At 38.7% G+C, this 21,078-nt stretch overlaps 1 protein-coding gene across 5 annotated transcripts in view; it reads right to left on the bottom strand.

Annotated features, from left to right (window-relative positions):
• Positions 1 to 21,078, bottom strand: part of LOC127983868 (meprin A subunit beta) — a 75,291-nt gene that overhangs the window by 33,818 nt on the left and 20,395 nt on the right. The window contains exons 2-5 of one of the 5 annotated variants that reach the window (XM_052586246.1): positions 6,510 to 6,590; positions 6,260 to 6,278; positions 6,123 to 6,182; positions 5,995 to 6,038 (exon numbers count right to left, since the gene is read on the bottom strand). The exons of 2 other annotated variants lie outside the window; for them this stretch is intronic. In XM_052586246.1, coding sequence (XP_052442206.1) covers positions 5,995 to 6,038; positions 6,123 to 6,182; positions 6,260 to 6,278; positions 6,510 to 6,566 — 180 coding nt within the window. In that variant the 5' untranslated portion in view covers positions 6,567 to 6,590. The remainder of the gene's footprint in view (positions 1 to 5,994; positions 6,039 to 6,122; positions 6,183 to 6,259; positions 6,279 to 6,509; positions 6,591 to 21,078) is intronic. 2 more of the 5 variants (XM_052586248.1, XM_052586249.1) reach the window with 2 other exon arrangements.

The following is a 21,078-nucleotide window of genomic DNA, read 5'->3' as shown; positions in this document are numbered from 1 at the left end:
ACACATTTTGATTACAGTTACATTTATTTAGTAAATAAATTACGTAATTCCGTTACATGTAACTTATTACTGCCCAGCACTATATAGAAGTTATCCATTTACATTTAATAATGAATATTGGTAGCCCTACAATTATCAAGTATGGGAGGAGAAGACTGGTATGTGGATACATACCATCTGTCTCTTTGGATCCTTTGGTCTCTTGGTCTTCAAAAGTCCAGTCACATCTATTGATAAAGTTGAAATTTAAAGCTCTTTTCATATTTCATAAGAATTACAATGGTATTGAATAAGAACTGCACACCTTCAAGGGAGAGGAGGAAGATGGCATCATGTCCTTTAATGAAGCTTCGACTCTTCAGACGATCATGTGTGATGTAGTTGCTGATATTTTGACCCGGCCCCCGGTAGAATTTTTTACCATTTTGGCCAGTGACTAGACTGCCTACTTTTCGTGGGTTGTCCCAGAAATACTTACCTTTACCCATGTCTGTACAAAAGAGAAGAGACTATTTATAAAACACATTTGTGAACTGTGCTGGCTAGATCAGTCAGAATGAGCAAAGCGGTTTAAAGCTTGCTGAAGGATCCTAGGCAAAATCACCTAGCAACATTGAATCTTTTCATCCCATTCTTTCCTTCGTAATAATTACTTTATTAATATAGCTATTTTTTATTTATTTTTATTTTATTTATGCAAGAAAAGTAGAATAAATATAAGAAAGAAACCAATATTGCATTAGGCTACCTTATGCATTTTACATCTAAACAAAAGCATTCAAATAAGAAAAGCTAATAATAAAATGTAAAAATTCCCTTTAGTGTGTTCTTTACAAATAAATTGATTAGGCCTATAAAAACTACAAAAGCAGTTCAGTCAAGAGCAGCGAGTGATTTCCTCTTTTCATTTATTGTTAGACTAACAGTTATAAGGAAGACGACCTATATTTACACCTACTGTAACGCACAGATCTAATTTAATTTTACACATCAGATGTTTTCCCCAGCAGTTCCATAAATGTTAAGGAAATTAAGACACAAATTAGACAGATTATGTTTGCATGAACACTTAATTGCTGTATTCAGACAATCTCTGCTAGACTTCTGTGCATAATTATCTGGATTGCCTGCCGAAACACCTTTTATGTGGGCACTGCGGATTACAGTCATTGCAAGAAGCGAGTGGAGAAAAGGTCCCCTAATAAGGAAAATGTTACATGCTAAATTACTATTTGGAGCATTGGGATTGCTAGACAAGGGGATAATTAACTAATTTTTGTGAAATCCCCAAACCTGACTAATATCCATTTTCCCCCCTTAGCTCAAAATGAGCTTGTGCAATTTCTGACTCATTTTGCCAACACAGGTAGCATTTTATTTACTTTTATCTATATATAATCTGTAACCAAGTATCTCTACTTAGCATAGCAGCATTAATGGCACATACAAATTACTAATTTCTATAACTTTGTATCTTACAATCAGTTAAGGGCTTGTTTGGATCTGTAGTTATCATCCTAATGTTGTTCATGCGATGTTGGATGTCTGGATTCTGGTCCATCAGCTCCATAGATGCCTGACGCCACGGACATGGCCATTGAAGTTTGTCATCATAGAGTCCAGAGGTCAAGTGGAAGTAGATTGCTGTTTTATTTGGACTATCCTTCAAGCCATTAATGTACAAACCAATCTGAAAGGAGTAACCATCTGGGGATATAAAGCGGGGGCTGTAGATTTCGGAACCAGCAGGGGTTTTAGCGAGAAGACCGGTAACATTACGAAGGCGCCAAATGAATTGAGGACACTTGGTCTCTGAGAGGTTGATGTCATCCAGAGACAGACCACCCTTTGATGTGTCTTTTCCTTTCACCCCTTCAAACACTACTCTGAATTTATCAGAGACATCTAGTGTAACATGATATAGTTTCCAGAAGCCTCCGCCTCCACCTAGGTTGTAAAAGCATAAGTTACCCATAGGCAAAAAATTTTTTTTTATCTATCGGTGTTTTAAACAAAGAATTATTACCTCTGATCTTCTGAATGAGTCTCAGGGCTCCTTTGGGGTCTTTAACTGTGTATTCACGCACCCAGATGTTTAGCTGGTCATCAATGCCCCCGCTGTTGTAGTGATAGAACTGCAGGCATTGGGAGCGTCTTTTGGGATGAAAGAGGCGACTTTCCAGGAAAGCCTTGTCACCCTTGGTTCCTGTAGCTGTGCTGAAATGCATGAAGAACCCAACCCCTGTGGAAGTATAAACTTTATTAGATAATAGATCATTAAACCAGTTTTCTCACTTTCTCTTTGGACCTTATAATGGAGTTTAAAAATTATTTTGTCATATTGGAACCCTTGACAAGAAATGTCTTGAGAAGGTCAAAGAATATTTCCTCAGGGTATCAGTAAAATGTGTTTATCATGACCAAAGCTCCACCATCAAAAAAGAGGTATCAGTGCAGGTTTATAGACTATGAATTATTCAATTTTACATAGTATGTTGATATAACAAAAATTAAACAAAATGAAAAAAATAGTCTCCCATGTGACACCATCCCATTTAAGACAGTATTTGGTATAACTAGGTATTTTGTGATAAGACCTGAAATAATCATATAATAATGCATGTTTTAAACAATTTGTGTTAAATTACCTTGGCAAACAAATACAAATAAAGGTCTAAAAATTTTGTGATTTCCAAAGAAGTTTTGTTAAGTCATGGAAATGCAATGGCAGATTTTTTTCTTTTTTTTTCTATCATAGTTGGCGTAAATAATAGTTGCCGTGTGGAAAAAGGTCAAATTTCCACACAAAACTCCTGCTTGATTTGACTCACAGTGACAAGAGTCTGTATTTCTGATGCATCACAACCAAAGATATTTGTGTTTATATAGAGTTTAGACAAATTAGGTTTTACAATGGGTGGGGCTACTGAGCATGATGGTGCATAAATGTAAAAGAAAATATTGCACAATTTTCTTAACTCACTTGCATGAAGTTTTCATTGTAAATTTTCATTGCAAATTAATGCAAAACTCAGTTTGGTTGAATCCTACCTTTGTGGTTAGGGGTGTACATACCTTTACATTGACCGAGGTTGGTGTAGTCCGTCTGTGGACCGCCCTCTACCATTTGTACACGAGCCCACTTGGCATTTCCACCATCACCCTGGATCATACCACAGATATTCGGCTCCTCAAACTGGCAAGAGTCCAGAAAAGTTGAGGCTGTAGCTGGAAGAGTTATGAAAAAATTTTAGGTGAGTGAGAGAAGCAAAGTATTAGTTGAGCAAGTAGTCTTTATCGTCAAACTAATGTCAATGTATTTATTAAAAAATAACAATCAAAGAATAGTTCACAGAAAGTGCTTAATCATAAACTTACTACAATTGTATAGCCGGTTCAACTTGAGCAGGTCACTGTCACTAAACTCCATGCGTTGACCAATCACATCCAAGAATTTTGGTATTTTGGTAACAATGGTCGGTTCACTGCCTTTGCTGAAGGATTTCTTACTGTAGTGCATGACTGAACCATAATCATAAGGCACACCGAGAGAGCTTGACTCCATTTCATTTTGTAAATAAAAGTTGTCCTTATGACCTGAGTAAGAAACAAACCATTAAAACAGTTAATGAACAAATTAGTTTCTATTTAGTATATGTATAGATTTTAGGAGTTTGGTATGAGAGAATAATCTTATTATTGATGCATGTATTTAAGAATTCAATAGTTACGCTTTTGAATCTGGTCCCACACGATGATAACGTAGTCGTCTCTGTCAGATCTGGATTGTTCGTGCCAGAAACCCAGCGCATGCAGAAACTCGTGCTCCACTGTTCCTAAACGGTCACAGTTTTCACCAATTGACAACTCTTGTTTCCCCATCCGTTGATTCCCCACATATGAGTAACATCTAATTTGAACATAAAAAAAAAAACATTTCATCACCCTGAATTAATTTTTTTTATTTTGCAAATATATACACCACTTAGATACAGCCAGTGGAATAAAAATCCAAATGTTTCCAAATGCCTGAAAGGATCTAACATGTTTATTTGCCTAAAATATTATTTAATACATTTAAGTGATTAAAGATCCGCTGAAGTGCCTTGAAGTGTCACAATTTTCTAATTATACATCCTCAGCATCATTATAGTCACTGCTTTGCTTTACTTACAGTTTCAAATTTAAACTAAAGGGGAAATCTATTAGATTTAGACTGTGGCTGACCCAAGCTGTGATATAAACAAAACACTACTGGATATTTCAAAAAGAGGCGGGGCTTCTTGCTATGTCTTCCTATTTTCGCTAAAACTATGTCAACTCATATAATAATATGTACAGTGTTTGAATTGTTACCTATACCCTATATAGTGCACTACATGCCATCATTTTTATTTATTTTTTTTTTTTTTACTTATGAAAGTTGTTCTGAAAACTTGTTCTGAAATTCCTACTGTTTTAAATAAAGATATTTTCACTAAACCTGCCAGAATAAAACTAGACCCCAAAGTCAAAGATTCCTCACCTAATGTTGAAAAGAAAGATTAAGAAAAAGTAATGGAGCAAAATTAAAGAGAATGCAGAGATGGCTAATGAAACCATTTTGGAGGTGATATTAAATCTGGAAAGTAGGGAGTATGAGAAGCTGGTGAATTTATGTGAAAAATCCAAACAAAGCAGCACCATAATTGTAAACTTAATGAAGGTGATTCAGTTCAACATGGAAGAGGTGAACGAGTGCAACAACAACAACGACACACACACACACACACACACACACACAAAGATCTAAGGACTTTGAGATACAAAATGATCAACTTCCCAAGAATCATGATCTTAAGGAGAGGGTTAGAGAACAGGATAGATATAGAGTGAGGTGGTGCCTCTGTATCAAAGGCATAGAAGAGAAAAAAAAAAAGATGAAGATATTCACTTGTCAATCCATAACAATGTTAGATTAGATGGTTGATTCCTTGATTGATTGATTTCTTGATTGCTTGACTTCTATAAAGCATCCATTTTATTTTGAAGCATTTTGGTTTTGAAGTAATATAAAAAAATATATATATATATTTTTAATATTTAATAATGGTATCAATCAGCTCTATAATCTCAAAATATTCCCCAACTAAAAGAGGATTTCAAGAAGGTTGTGGTGAATGACTTTAAAAAATTAAATACAAAAATGATTTGGTAGGTTTTTGGTTGAAAAAAAAAAAAGTGATAAATTTACATAAATCTGTGAAGATAAGTTTAAATTAGTGTTCTGAACTTATCTTACCCTTTGCCTTTAAATACGAAAATGTAGTTTGGCTCTCCATTCCAGGGTTTAAAGTCAATACAGGTCTTGAGTCTGTATTGCTCAAATGCTCTCAGTATCACGCCTTTAGCATTGATTTCTATAAAAAAAATAATTAAAAAAATTAAAAAAGACAGAAGATGGAGGACAGTGAGTGAGTAATTTGGAGCACATATTCAATTAGAATTATAATATCATATACAGGTCAAAGCATAAATTTAATGGAACTGTATCAGTTATTATTATATTCACAGACCGAGGCTGCTGTCTAGGACATATGGCACAGTTTTTGGCCAGCGATACTTTTCATCCAGAATAATGTTTCTGTCTTCTCCCTGTTAAATATAAACCAAAAAAAGGATTTATTTGAATTAAATAAAAATTTAGCATCTATAATGTATGTATATATATATATATATATATATATATATATATATATATATATATATATATATATATATATATATATATATATATATATATATATATATATATATATATATATATATATATATATATATATATAATTGTATTTACACATTAGTTTGACCTCCTGAGGTTCATTTTGACATTTTCTGAAGGTTAAGATTGTCCTTAAAAATGTTTTATAATTTTTCAGGCCCAGAGATTAAGGCCTTAATTTCTATCCTGTTTGTGGAAAGTGGCATAAGAATTTGTTCAGAGAAAACACTGACCTCCTTTATCAGAATATCTCCTTCCACCAGGTCAAGTCCTGCCGCTGTTGAATGAGACAGCAGTTAATGCAAACTGTTATAGAAATTATGCTACAGATTTAATATGTGATATTAATGTTTCCACAAACCTTCATTTATTTCAAATATATCCAGGTCTTTTCCACTATCCACATTAAACACTGTATTGCCTACAAAAAAATTAGAACATTTTATATAAATATAAATAATTATTGAATATATTGTTGTATAGACTGTTATGACTCACCTGTGAGTGAAGATGTTGGCTTTTAAAGAAAACATTATAGAGATAAGTGTCAGAGGTGCCCATTTACTACAACAAGCTATTACAGTGTAAGTTTCGATATGGTATGAAATAACAACAAACTATCATAAAACTCATTCAGTCTTGAACAAGGTCATTGTACTGTAATATAACAAGAGCTGTGTAAGTTTTGCTTTAAAATAATATTAATTAACACAAAATAGTTTCTCTGACATCTGAATTCTGTACTCACCAAACTCAGGGCTGTGCCACATCCACACAGAATCAGTAATGTATGGAGAGACGCCATGAGAACTTCACTCTGAGACGCTCTCTTCAGAACATCAGTGCATTGTGCATTAACCAATTTATAGAACAAAAGAGCCTAGTATGCAATGATAGTTTATGATTTATTACACCAATGGTTAACTTGATATTATTAGACATGGTAAAAGTAATTATTTATAATGATTTGGATAAGAGTTAGAAGGAGTTTAATGCAACAGTTCACTTAAAATGAAAATTTGCTGACGATTTACTCACCTTTGTTATGGAAAAATTTTTCCAACTCTTGATGAGAGACAACACACAGAGTATTGTAGAATAAGAAAAAGCAGGGGAAAGTCAGAAAATAATACAGACCATCTGTACAGTGTGTGACAAAGAGGAACACTTTGACTCAGTATTTATTACCCAATCAAACCAGGATGTTTCTATATCATCCAATGATAATGCATGCTCATATGTCTCCTTTTATGGTATATATTTTTCCTCAGACTAGGGTTGATTAAGTATTTAAAGTACAGTAAAAAAAAAAAAAAAAAAAAAAACAGCATTTCCCTTTGTGCACTTGTCTCGCACCATTTCACATGTAATGAACATGAGCATCAAAAAATTTGATCCTGCACAACAAAACCAGTCATGAGGGTCATATTATTATTATTATTATTATTTATTTATTTATTTTATACATAAGCTTTATATTCATGTATGGTTTGTTAGGGAAGCATGATACTTGGCCGATATACTGAAAATCTGGAACCTGAGGGTGCAAAAAAATAAAGTATTGGGAAAATCACCTTTAAAGTTGTCCAAATGAAGTCCTTAGTGTCACGACCGGGATACAGGAAAACATGGTGAGAGATCCAAATGCGAGTACATCTTTTATTAGGGGTAATCCAATCATAAACAGTCCATGGAGGGGTCAAAACCAAAAAGCAATCCAACATAAACAGACACAAACACAAGAGCAAGAACATGACTAGACTGACGGGATAATTCATCAAGGACTCTGTGACACATACTAAGACAGACCGGGTATAAATACACAGGGAGAGACAAACGCTAATGGGGAATTGACTGAGTGCAATGATTAATGACCAGTGACAGCTGAGTGCAATGATTAGACAGAGAATGTGAGGAATGTGGTTCATGAAGTGACAGACACCGTGGGGAAGGAGGACATCTAGTGGATACCCAAGGAACACAAACCAGACACTGTGACAATACCCCCCCTCCACGGAGCGGCTCCCAGACGCTCCAAGACAAGACTGACAAAACCAGAGATCAGGAGGGAGGTGGACATGTGGAGGCTCAGGGGGAGGGACAGAGGGCCAGGCAACAGAGGGGAACAGGGACAGGAAGTGAACACACACAAACAAAACAACAACAACAACAACAAAACAGGAGATCAGGGTGGATCGGGGCGTTCAGGAACCCAGGATGACGCCGATTGGGCAAGACCCCAAGGCGGAGCAAAAGACCACCCCAACCGTGTGGTCAGGAAGGAAGCCCCCCAGGACGGAGCAGAAGACCACCACAACCGTGTGGTTGGGATGGATGCCCCACAGTGCGGCGCCGAAGACCACCACAATTGGATCGGACCAGCAGGAGAGCCAGTCCGGTTGGGCAAGTCTGAAACAAAGAACGTGAACAAGTTAAGGGTAGCCTCCGTGGCCACGACAGGATAAGTAGGGCGCTCAGAGAGTTCGACTGAGACGTGATGAGGCTCTGGAAGTTCCGCAGAAGCGAGGAAAGACTCTGGTAGATCAGCCGAGACATGAGACAGGGTCCACAAGCACCTGACTCAACTCTGGAGGGTCAACCGGAACCTGACTCAACTCTGGAAAGTCAACGGGCACCTGCTTAGACTAGAGAATTTTTCAGGGAAAAATAGTAGGCTGATAAGTATATTACCCACCCTAAGAAAAATCATGGAAAGAATAGTATATGAGCAAATTCAAAGCTATTTTTATATAAATGACTTGAACACAGCTCATCAACATGCCTATAGGAAGGTATATTCTACAACTACAGCGTTAACACAAATGACTGATGAATGGCTGAAAGAAATCGAGGCAGGAAAGATAGTGGGCTCTGTTTTACTAGATTTCAGTGCCGCTTTTTATATTCTTGACCATAAATTGTTAATTAAGAAATTGCACTGCTATAGTTTTGACAGGGATTCTATTGCATGGATCAATAGTTATCTTACCAATAGAAAATATTGTGTATATTTTAGTGGAGGTTTCTCAGAAATGAGGGTTATGAGCTGTGGAGTGCCAAAGAGGAGTTGTTTGGGGCCACTTTTATTTTCAATATTTACTAATGATTTACCTTTAGTTTTAAACAATGCTTCCATTGCTATGTACGCAGATGATTCTACTATTTATTCATCAGCGTTTACGTCAAGAGAGCTTAAAGAGACTCTAAATGAAGAGCTAGTGCATATTAGGAGATGGGTTAATATAAATAAATTGGTACTTAATATAGAAAAAACAGATATTGTAAAATATATTTACCAAGACATTTGATTAAACAATTAATGGAAGCTTTGGTTCTCTCTCAGCTTATTGTACAGTCATATGGTCCAATACATCAGAATGTAATCTCAATCGATTACAGGTGGCTCAAAATAAAGCTGCCCGTATAGTGCTTAATTGTTCATATAGAACTAGAGTTTGTGATATGTTGAGTATGTTAAACTGGTTACCAGTTAAAAGTAGGTTATATTTTTCTCTTCTTGGTTTTGCAAGAAATGTTATAACAACAACGACTCCTGTTATTTTATTTAAGAATTTTAAGTTTTCTCAGGATGGACACGAATATGTCACACGTCAGTCATCAATAGGAAGATTTCTCCTGCCTGTTTATAGAACAGGAGCCGGACAGAGAACATTACACTATAGGGCCATGGTAGCATGGAATTCCTTACCTAGTTTTTTGGTTAATGAAGCTAGTAAGATGGTCTTTAAAATTAAATTGAAATTGTATTCATTTACACAAGTTTTTATATGATTTTTTATTTTATTTTTTACTTCTGTTTTGTTAAAAAGGTGTTATATAAGCAAAAGTTTTTTTTCACCCTATAAGTATACATGGGTGCTTAGTTCATGAGTTTGATTTAATTTTTTACCAACTTAAATCAAGGTATATTTTCAGTTCATCTTCTACTAAATGTCTTTGTTTATGGTTGTATGTTGTGTGAATGTATGCTTATTTTGTAAAAAATTATATGTAATAGTGATTTTGACCACTGGGAGAACAGCACTCATATGTATATGAGATAGCTGATTGTTGGATCAATAAACAAACAAACAGACTCTGGAAGGTCAACCGGAATCTGACTTGACTCTGGAGGGTCAACTGGAACCTGACTCGACTCTGGAGGGTCAACTGGAACCTGACTCGACTCTGGAGGGTCAACTGGAACCTGACTCGACTCTGGAGGGTCAACTGGAACCTGACTCGACTCTGGAGGGTCAACCGGAACCTGACTCGACTCTGGAGGGTCAACCGGAACCTGACTCAACTCTGGAGGGTCAACGGGAACCTGACTTGACTCTGGAGGGACAACCGGACACTGACTCATCTCTGGAGGGTTTCTTGTGCTGTGGTGCTGGGCTAGCGGCCATCCTATGCTGCGGTGCTGGGCTGACGTCCATCTTGCGTCGTGACGCTGAGCTGGCAGCCATCTTGTGCTGTGGTGCTGGGCTGGCGACCACCTTGTGCTGTGGCGCTGGGCTGGCGGCCATCTTGGGCCATGACTCTGGACGGGCGGCCATCATGGGCCATGGCTCTGGAGCGGTGGCCATCTTGTGCATTGGCGCTGGGTTAGCGGCCACCTTGTGCTGTGGAACTGGGCTGGCGGCCATCTTGGGCTGTGGCGCTGGCTCAGCAGTCATGACGTGAACACTCCTGGGAATTTCTAGGATCTTGTTCAACATGGAGAAGTAATCCAAAAATGTCTCAGCGGCTATCTTGGGCAGTGGCGCTGGGCTGGCGGCCATCTTGCTATGTGGCATGGGGCTGGCGACCACCTTGTGCTGTGGCCCTGGGCTGCCTTCTATCTTGCCTCGTGGGTCATCATGGGCTGTGGGGCCACCATGGCGGACGTGCGCTTCTTCTCCCCTGTCCGTCCGCCATGGTAGAAGGCGGCTCTGATCCGTCCCACACGAGCCCCCGGGTCGAAGTGGGGCCATGGTTGAGAGCGATGCTGAGCCTCCTCTTGACCACTCCCTCCTTGGCGACCTCCCCTGGTCCCCCGGAAAACCACCAGGCGAGTTCCCTCAAAACTATTCCTATCCCGCTCTGTGGCTGGGGAGGAAACATGAGCAGACATACCGCTGGATCTCAGAGTGACGGAGTCCTTCTGTCACGACCGGGATACAGGAAAACATGGTGAGAGATCCAAATGCGAGTACGTCTTTTATTAGGGGTAATCCAATCATAAACAGTCCATGCCGGGGTCAAAACCAAAAAGCAATCCAACATAAACAGACATAAACACAAGAGCAAGAACATGACTAGACTGACGGGATAATTCATCAAGGACTCTGTGACACATACTAAGACAGACCGGGTATAAATACACAGGGAGAGACAAACGCTAATGGGGAATTGACTGAATGCAATGATTAATGACCAGTGACAGCTGAGTGCAATGATTAGACAGAGAACGTGAGGAATGTGGTTCATGAAGTGACAGACACCGTGGGGAAGGAGGACATCTAGTGGATACCCAAGGAACACAATTGTCACACTGTGACAATTAGTAATGCATATTACCAATCAAAAATTATGTTTTTATATATTTACAGTAGGAAATTTTCAACATACTGCATCTTCATCGAACATGGTCTTTTCCTTAATATCCTAATGATTTTTGGCTTCATAAAAAAAAAAAATATATATTATTACTATACCAGGATTGAAAAATACCATCATTAACTAAAAGGGAAATGCATATACATCTCTACAGTTACAAACTCAGGGGATCTTTTCCATATATCCATATTCCATATATATGTTTCTTTGTCATTATCTAATGAACTTGAACTAGTAATAATCTTGGGGGTTTAGTCACCCATGGTCGTCATCATTTGGTGATGTATAGACGTTATTTTTCTCTATTTTTGCAAAGGTTAAATCAATAGGCAGTAATCTGCAAGTCTCTGTTAATGCCACTATAGCCGCTTGAATAGACTTCAATGAACCAGACAAAATCACATGTTCTGTAGTTACAGCATAGCCAACCTTGTTTTGCCCGTCTCAGGGTCTCTAGAGGCTGACCCCTAAACAAAAAAAGCATCATGTCAGCATTGTCAAAGAGGGTCTCTCTAAGGTCTGGCCATGGCTTCCAAACAGCTTCAAGCTCAGTTACACAGTGAAGTTCTACTTTGTTGTTAACAGAGTGGTAAGATTTAACACAGAGCAGTGTTTCACTGTCACATTTGTTTTTTCAATCAGAATCAGAATCAGAATGAGCTTTAATGCCAGGTATGTTTACACATACAAGGAATTTGTTTTTGTGACAGAAGCTCCGCAGTACAACAGAATGACATCGACAGAACATAAAACACATAATAAAAGAATAAAAAATACAAATAAGTAGATAGTGAATGACAATATACAAATTGACAATTGTAGGCAGGTATATTATGAAATGCAGTTATGTATGTACATGTATATTATGTGCAAAATTTAAGTGTATACTAACTATGTGTGTTAGATAAATAAGTGTATGTGTATATAAATATAAAGTGTAGTGTGTTCGCAGTTATTATCAGCTGTTCATAAGATGGATTGCCTGAGGGAAGAAACTGGTCCTGTGTCTGGTCGGTCTAGTGCTCAGTGCTCTGTAGTGTCGACCAGATGGCAACAGTTCAAAGAGGGAGTGTGCTGGATGTGAGGGGTCCAGAGTGATTTTGACAGCCCTTTTTCTCACTCTGGATAAGTACAGTTCTTGAATAGAAGGAAGGGTTGTACCGATGATTCGCTCAGCAGTCCGGACTACCCTCTGTAGTCTTCTGAGGTCAAATTTAGAAGCTGAGCTGAACCAGACAGTTACTGAAGTGCAGAGGATGAATTCAATGATGGTGGAGTAGAACTGTTTCAGCAGCTCCTGTGGCAGGTTAAACTTCCTCAGCTGGCGAAGGAAGTACAACCTCTGCTGGGCCTTTTTCACAATGGAGTCAATGTGAATGTCCCACTTCAGGTCCTGAGAGATAGTGGTGCCCAGGAACCTGACTCCACTGCAGTCACAGGGCTGTTCATGATGGTGAGTGGGGGGAGTGCAGGGGGGTTTCTCCTGAAGTCCACGATCATTTCCACTGTTTTGAGCGTGTTAAGCTCCAGGTTGTTGAGAGTGCACCAGACAGCCAGCTCTATTACCTCCTGTCTGTAAGCAGACTCGTCACCGTCCTGAATGAGGCCGATGAGTGTGGTGTCGTCTGCAAACTTCAGGAGCTTGACAGAGGGGACATTAGTGTACAGAGAGAAGAGCAGTGGGGAGAGAACGCAGCCCTGGGGAGCTCCGGTGCTGATTGTACCGGTGCTGGATGTGTATTTTCCCAACCTCACTAGCTGCTGCCTGTCTGTCAGGAAGCCGTTGATCCACTGACATATGGAGGTGGGCACGGAGATCTGATTTAGTTTGGGCAGGAGGAGGTTTGGGATGATTGTGTTGAAGGCCGAGCTGAAGTCCACAAACAGGATCCTCACATAAGTCCCCGGTCTGTCTAGGTGTTGCAGAACATAATGCAGTCCAATGTTTACTGCATCATCCACAGACCTGTTTGCTCTGTAGGCAAACTGATGAGGATCTAGCAAGGGCCCAGTGATGTCCTTCAGGTGGGCCAGCACCTGTTTTTCAAATGACTTCATGACTACAGACGTTAGAGCCACAGGCTCTAATTAAGAAATACTGTGTGGTGTCTTAGCCAGCGATCAGTAGACAGATGTGAAGTTTCCTGTTTCAGCAGAATTATTGACACAGCAGTCAAGCTGTGTAATCAGCAGTGTTGCATCAGTGTAACCAATGATTTCTTGGGAAGTCATTATGGCTTTTTCTGCAGTTGCTACTGCCTTAAGCAGTTTGGCAACCTGGCAGCCACAGGATTTTTTGCATAATTTGGGATGATTGTGCAACAATATGAACACATTCACAAGAATGACAATAGTTGTTTCTTTGTAGCTGGTTTTGGACTTTTTTGAATGGCCTCAACCTGTTTTGCAGACAGACTCTCTCCTATAATGACATTCGCCAAAAATGTAACTTGCTTTTGTGCAAACTGTAACTTTTTACTTGCTTGCTTTATGCAGTGCCTTTTTCACTCTCCTCCTTGTTGGTCTGCATACTATCAAGTGTTGCAAGGTATCAGGACAGGAGTAATGGTTCTAGACTCCTTTTCAGTGCCTCTGTAATGCGGGAGAGAGGACTCAGAGGCGAAAGTGGCGATTACAGTCTTTATTTGAGACAGAGAATGACCGCAGGCAATCCAACTTAAATGAGAGAATAATGAACTGAAGAAACCTGTAGGCTGGGAAAAAAACACAAAAACTCCTCTGTGGCAGGGAAGACCAGAGCACTGGCGAGGAACACAAGAGGCTGATGAAGGGAGAGCTCCAAACAGGTAAGCCGAAGTAGCTCCTGACAGGTATTCAATTCAATTCAAGTTTATTTGTATAGCGCTTTTTACAATACAAATAGTTACAAAGCAACTTTACAGAAAATTATGTTTCTACAATATTTAGTAGTGGCTTATAGTGGTGACTGTCAGTTTGTGCACGTTTGACAGGAATTTTAGAAAAATTAATACAAGACGTAGTCAGCCAGACTATGAACATTATTAATATTATTAATTAATAATTATTATATGATGCAGTCACACTTGTAGTAATATTTTTTAGCTCTGTTTGTTGATTCAGGGTTAGCATCATCTGAGGTCCTCTGAGGGTCAGCATTATCTCTTCTCAGGTGTTCTCGATCCAGACTGGAGCTTGTGTAAATCCTGTGGCAAAACATAGAAACAAAATAGAGACATCATTAACATAGCTGCTGTTCCAGCAAAGTTAAATTAATTAGATTAACCCAAGCTAAAGAATAAGAATGCACATTTGATCAGATGCAACTACAATCACAATTTAAGAGATACATTATTTGAATGCTTGGCGAAAGAGATTCGTTTTTAATCTAGATTTAAAAAGAGAGAGTGTGTCTGAATCCCGAACATTATCAGGAAGGCTATTCCAGAGTTTGGGAGCCAAATGTGAGAAAGCTCTACCTCCTTTAGTGGACTTTGCTATCCTAGGAACTACCAAAATCCAGCGTTTTGTGACCTTAGGGAGCATGATGGGTTGTAGCGCGGTAGAAGACAAGTTAGGTACGCAGGAGCTAAACCATTTAGGGCCTTATATGTAAGTAATGTTAATTTGTAACTGATACGGAATTTAATAGGTAGCCAGTGCAGAGACTGTAAAATTGGGGTAATATGATCATATTTTCTTGACCTCAAAAGGACTCTAGCTGCTGCATTTTGGACTACCTGTAGCATTTTTAACACACTCTGTTAGCTTAGACAATTTAGAGGTTTCATCTGGTCTCGTTGAGATATATAGCCGAGTATCATCAGCATAACAGTGGAAGCTAATTCCATATTTTCTAATAATATTACCAAGGGGCAACATGTATATTGAAAATAGAAGGGGACCTAGGACGGATCTTTGTGGCACTCCATATTTTACTGATGATAAATGAGATGACACCCCATTTAAGTAAACAAAATGGTAGCGATTGGACAGGTAGGATCTTAACCATCTTAGAGCTTGCCCTTGAATACCTGTTTAATTTTGTAATCGATCTATGAGTATGTCATGATGTATGGTGTCGAATGCACCACTAAGATCAAGTAAGACTAGAAATGAGATGCAGCCTTGATCTGAGGCAAGAAGCAGGTCATTTGTAATTTTAACAAGTGCAGTTTCTGTGCTATGGTGGGGCCTGAAACCTGACTGAAATTCTTCATACAGATCATTTTTGTGCAGGAAGGTGCTCAATTGAGCAGACACAACTTTTTCTAAAATTTTAGACATAAATGGAAGATTTGAAATAGGCCTATAATTTGCCAGTACACTAGGAGCTAGTTTTGGTTTCTTAATAAGAGGCTTGATAACCGCCAGCTTGAATGGTTTTGTGACGTGACCTAAAGATGACGACGAGTTAATGATATTGAGAAGCATTTCTTCGGCTACAGGTAACAACTCTTTCAGTAATTTAGTAGGTACAGGATCTAATAAACATGTTGTTGGTTTAGATACAGTGATAAGTTTATTTAGTTCTTCCTGTCCTATGGTTGTAAAGCACTGCAGTTTATCTTTGGGTGCGATGGATGAAACTGAAGCGTTAGACGCTGTAGAATCTACATTCGCTATTGTATTTCTAATGTTATCTATTTTATCAGTGAAGAAATTCATAAAGTCATTACTATTTAACGTTGGTGGAATATTTGAATCATGTGGCGTCTGGTAATTTGTTAATTTAGCCACTGTGCTAAATAAAAACCTTGGATTGTTTTGGTTATTTTCTATGAGTTTGTGTATGCTCTGCCCTAGCAGTTTTTAGAGCCTGTCTATAGCTGGACATACTGTTTTTCCATACAAGTGTAAAAACTTTCAAGTTAGTTTTTCTCCATTTGCATTCAAGACTACGAGTTACTTTCTTGAGAGAGTGAGTATTAATGTTATACCATGGCACAGTACGTTTTTCTCTAATATTTTTCAATTTGATGGGGGCAACTGCTTCTAGTGTATTAGAGAAAATAATGCCCATATTGTCAGCCATTTCATTGAATTCATGTGTACAGCAGGTGAGATAGTCCAGGCAGGTTATTTGGGAATCTGTCTTTGGTGGCTGGAACAATAGTTCTGCCCAGACGGTAACGCTGAGACATTTAGTTAATATCAGTGATACGCAGCATGCACAATACAAGGAAATGGTCTGTAATATCATTACTTTGAGGTACAATATCTATAGCAGTAAGATCGATTCCATGAGATATAATTAAATCTAGTGTATGATTAAAACGATGAGTGGGCCCGGTGACATTTTGCTTGACTCCAAAAGAGTTTATTAGGTCAGTTAACGCAAGTCCTAATGTATCATTTGTATTATCAACGTGAATATTAAATTCTCCCATGATTAGCGCCTTATCAACTGTAACTAGAAGGTCTGAGAGGAAATCTGCTAATTCTTTAAAGAATTCTGTATACGGCCCTGGTGGTCTATACACAGTAGCCATAGCAAGAGATACATTAGATTTCTTTTGCATGTCTGACAGTGTAACATTTAGCAGAAGTATTTCAAAAGAGTTAAACCTGTATCCTGTTTTCTGGGTAACATTGAGAATATCACTATATATTGTTGCAACACCTCCGCCACGACCAGTCTGACGGGGCTCATGCTTATAACAGTAGTTTGGTGGAGTAGACTCATTTAGACCAAAATAATAATTTGGTTTTAGCCAGGTTTCAGTCAAGCAGAGTATATCAAAACTATTATCTGTGATCATTTCATTTACAATAACTGCTCTGGGTGTGAGTGATCTAATATTAATGATATTAATGAGCCCAAACATTATAAATTGTTTTTGTTAATTTACTTTCCATGTTTCTGGTTTAATCACGATAAGATGTTTTCTAGATCCTACATTATATTTATATTTTGACCTAACTATTCGGGGACAGACACAGTCTTAATAGTTTTTACAGCGCAAGTACTTTTATCATTTAAGCGGGTTGAACAAAACTAATCATAACAGTTATTTGAGAATTGTCTTACTGGTCACGTGCAAAAGCCATTTGTGGTACTCCAGTTTTCAAGGCGTTTTTGGATCCTCCAATCCATTCATTTAAATGTGGTGCTCTCTGAATCAGTTCCTGTCTAACTGCAAGCATAGTCCCACATCACATTTCTGGCACTTCCATGGGGTGCTCTTTTTGCATCGTATGCAACTCTGTGAAAGGTCTTAAGTATCACTCACAGGAACTGGCAGATGATCGCATCTCTTTCTCAGCCGGCCATCCAGGGGAACATCTGTGAGCGGAGCAGCTAGCAGCTCCTGAAAGTTTTGCCGTGTCATGAGCTTATCATGGTGGATGGCACACAGCAATTTGTGTAAAATGAAGCTGTTGGTCACTGAAATGTCCAGGAAGTGCTGGAAAATGGTCACTTACGACTTGTTTTATGGAGCACCGACTTTGTTCTGATCATCTTGTTGGAGGTGTCAAGTCCCCCCATGTACTTATTGTACAGCTACAGCTGCGACCACGGCCCCGGCCCCTCTGAGATGGTGTTGTGTTCGATGTAGATGGCCCATTTGCTTCTTCGTAGATAATTGGAGAAGCCACACTGAAAAAATAAAATAAAAAAAGCAACATGTGTTACAAACTCACTATATATGTACATAAAAATACTTTTCATTATGAAGCAATTTATTAGTAAGAGAACATTTGTAAAAATATATAAATATATAATAAATAAATAACTATAATAATAATAGCAGTTTTATTTTCACACACATTTGCATACACACAGTCAAACACACATACATGCACCTACACACACACACAAATATACAGATATAGACAAATGCATGCATGCACAAAGTCACGCATGCACGTACACACACACATTTGCATAAACATCATAGACTGTATAAGATACACACATGCACACAGATACACACAAACAGATATACATATACACACAAACACACAGATATACAAATGCACACATTAGCAGTAGCACACGCATAAACGTATGCAAACATGCATGCACACAAACATACATATACACATACACGCACACGCACCTTTACTTACAAACACACACACACACACACACCGATGAAACATGTTCAGCCTCCCAGGTGTCATCAGAGATCAAATCAATCGCCTCCTCTCATGTAAAACCTTTTTTCGCCATGTTTTTGTTCGTCTTTTGTTTATATTTCACAGGGGAACCCAGGGGAACCCTCAATCCAAACAGCGGTTAACTTAACGAGGGGGAAGAGCAGTTAACTGGCTTTATGCAAGAAACATGAAATACAGGATGAATGCGGCGAAGTATAGGTGGTAGAAGTAGTTTGACAGCAACGGGGTTAATGATCTTGATGATTATGCGGAACGGTCCGATAAAGCGGAGTTCCAGTTTGTGAGACTCAGAATGGTGCAGAATATTGGAAATGAAAAGCCACACTCTCTGACCCACAACATAGGGCTCTTGACACAAGACCTATTGGCCACAACGCTCATGCGCTTTCTCGAACGACACAGGGCAGATCTCACCCTCCTCCAGGTTTGTTTGCAGCAACTGATAAACGTTTGAACGGATGGGCAGTTAGTATCCGTTTCTTGGGACGAGAATAGTTGGTACATACAAATGTTGGTAACACAGGCAACACTGAAAGGGTGAGAGACCCGAGGCAGAAGATGGAAGAGAGTTGTGAGCATATTCTGCCCAGGGGAGCTGTTCAGCCCAGGATGTGGGATTGCGAAAGGCTAGACTGCGGAGAATTCTCTCCAAAACCGCAAGGCTCGGACATTTGAGCGGCCAGCTTCTCGATGGCATGTCAGGCAGCGGAGATGTCCTCCTCATGCTTTCAGAGCAGGACAACCTGGTGTTTGACGGCCTTTTGGAGTCAATGGCTGGTCAGATTGTTTTGTAATGCGGGCAATGATCTAGAATGAGAAGACTCAAAGGTGAAACTGTCAATTACAGTCTTTATTTGAGACAGAGTCTGACCACAGGCAAACCAACTTAAATGAGAGAATAATGAACTGAAGAAACCCATAGGCTGGGAAAAAAAAACTTGAACACAAAAACTCCTCTGTGGCAGGGAAGACCAGAGCACTGGCGAGGAACACAAACTCATGAAGAGGCTGACGAAGGGAGAGAAGTAGCTTTTGGCAGGTAGGGTTCTTTGGATGTATGATGAGCACAGAGTAATTCCAGCAGCGGTATCAAAGTAGTAACACCCCGACAGGACAGGACAGGACAAGACGAGGGAGATAAACTGGGGAGGAATGAGCCTAATGGAAAGTGAGAACAGCTGGGGAGGAATGAGCCTAATGGAAAGTGAGAACAGCTGTCAGTAATGAAACAGAAGGTGATGGGGAAAAGGGAGAAAGAGTGACCAGCAGAGGGAGACAGGAACATGACAGTCCTGCAATGTAATGTTGGTGATTCCCAGTAGCCTTGGCCCTTGACATAATCTTGGAAAAGTGTAACATTTCCCATTAAAATTGAATGCAAACCAGAATTGACTGTTGTACTTGCATACTGAACTGTCATTTGCCAGATCGGCCATAGAAAACAATTTGGCATCTGATAGCACTTGAGACATTTTTAGCATATTTGGTGCATGCGCCTAAACTGCAGTACAGCTAGCTTGTCTTGCACAAAACTCCACTTAGTTGGCTGACATTTGTCTCTTATTTTTTTGACAGGAAACAATAGGGTTTTGCATTACACAATAATGACCACTTCTCATACAATAAGTTGCTTCCTTTTTTTGAGTGTATTGCGGTTTATTTAAATAAAAGTCAGATTTTGCTGTTATCGCCACTGGTCCATCTCCTTTTATTAAATCCATATCATACTTTTGTTATGCCAATGTGATCTCATGAGAATTTGTATGTAGCCGGACTAGTTACCAGAAGGTTGCTGGTTAGAGTCTTGGTGGGAGGGAGTGAATGAACAGCGCCCACGGTAACACTTTAGAATAAGGTTCCATTAGTTAATGTTAGTTAATGTATTAATTAACATGAACAAACAATGAATAATACATTTATTACTGTATTTATTCATCTTCGTTAATGTTAGTTAATGAAAATACAGTTATTCATTGTTAGTTCATGGTAATTCACAGTGCATTAACTAATTTTAACAAGCACAACTTTTGATTTAAATAATGCATTAGTAAATGTTGAAATTAACATGAACTAAGACTTATAAATGCTGTAGAAGGATTGTTCTTGCTTAGTTCATGTTAATTAATACATTAACTAACATTAACTAATGGAACCTTATTCTAAAGTGTTACCCTGCCCACTTCTCTGGGTGTGTGTTCACAGTGTGAACACTTCTCACTGCTGAAATGCAGATCACCAATTCCAAGTATGGGTTACCATACTTGGTAAATTTCATGACTTAAATAAAATAAACCAAAAAGATGAAGAAAATTTCTGTGGAGAGGGATCTGTGGATAGCTTCCTCATATCACATTTTAAGACATTTTTATAGCATTTGAAGAAAATCCTTTATTTTTACCTTCTTTGCTTAATTTCTGATTTATATTTTCTTTTCTTTTTTCCAGACTAAATGTCCCTAGTTCTAGAAACCCATGGTATCCATCCAACAGAGTACTGCTGTCAGCACTTACGCTCCATTCAACCTGAGTCTCTATTTCCCTGCAGCTGCAATTTACCCTTGTGATTGTCACCATGAGGGGCAAGTTGTTTCCAATCAGGCTCTTACTGGATTC

This window comes from Carassius gibelio, chromosome B20, assembly GCF_023724105.1.
Source record: "Carassius gibelio isolate Cgi1373 ecotype wild population from Czech Republic chromosome B20, carGib1.2-hapl.c, whole genome shotgun sequence".
NCBI lineage: Eukaryota > Metazoa > Chordata > Actinopteri > Cypriniformes > Cyprinidae > Carassius > Carassius gibelio.
This window is presented reverse-complemented; position numbering and strand designations above follow the sequence as displayed.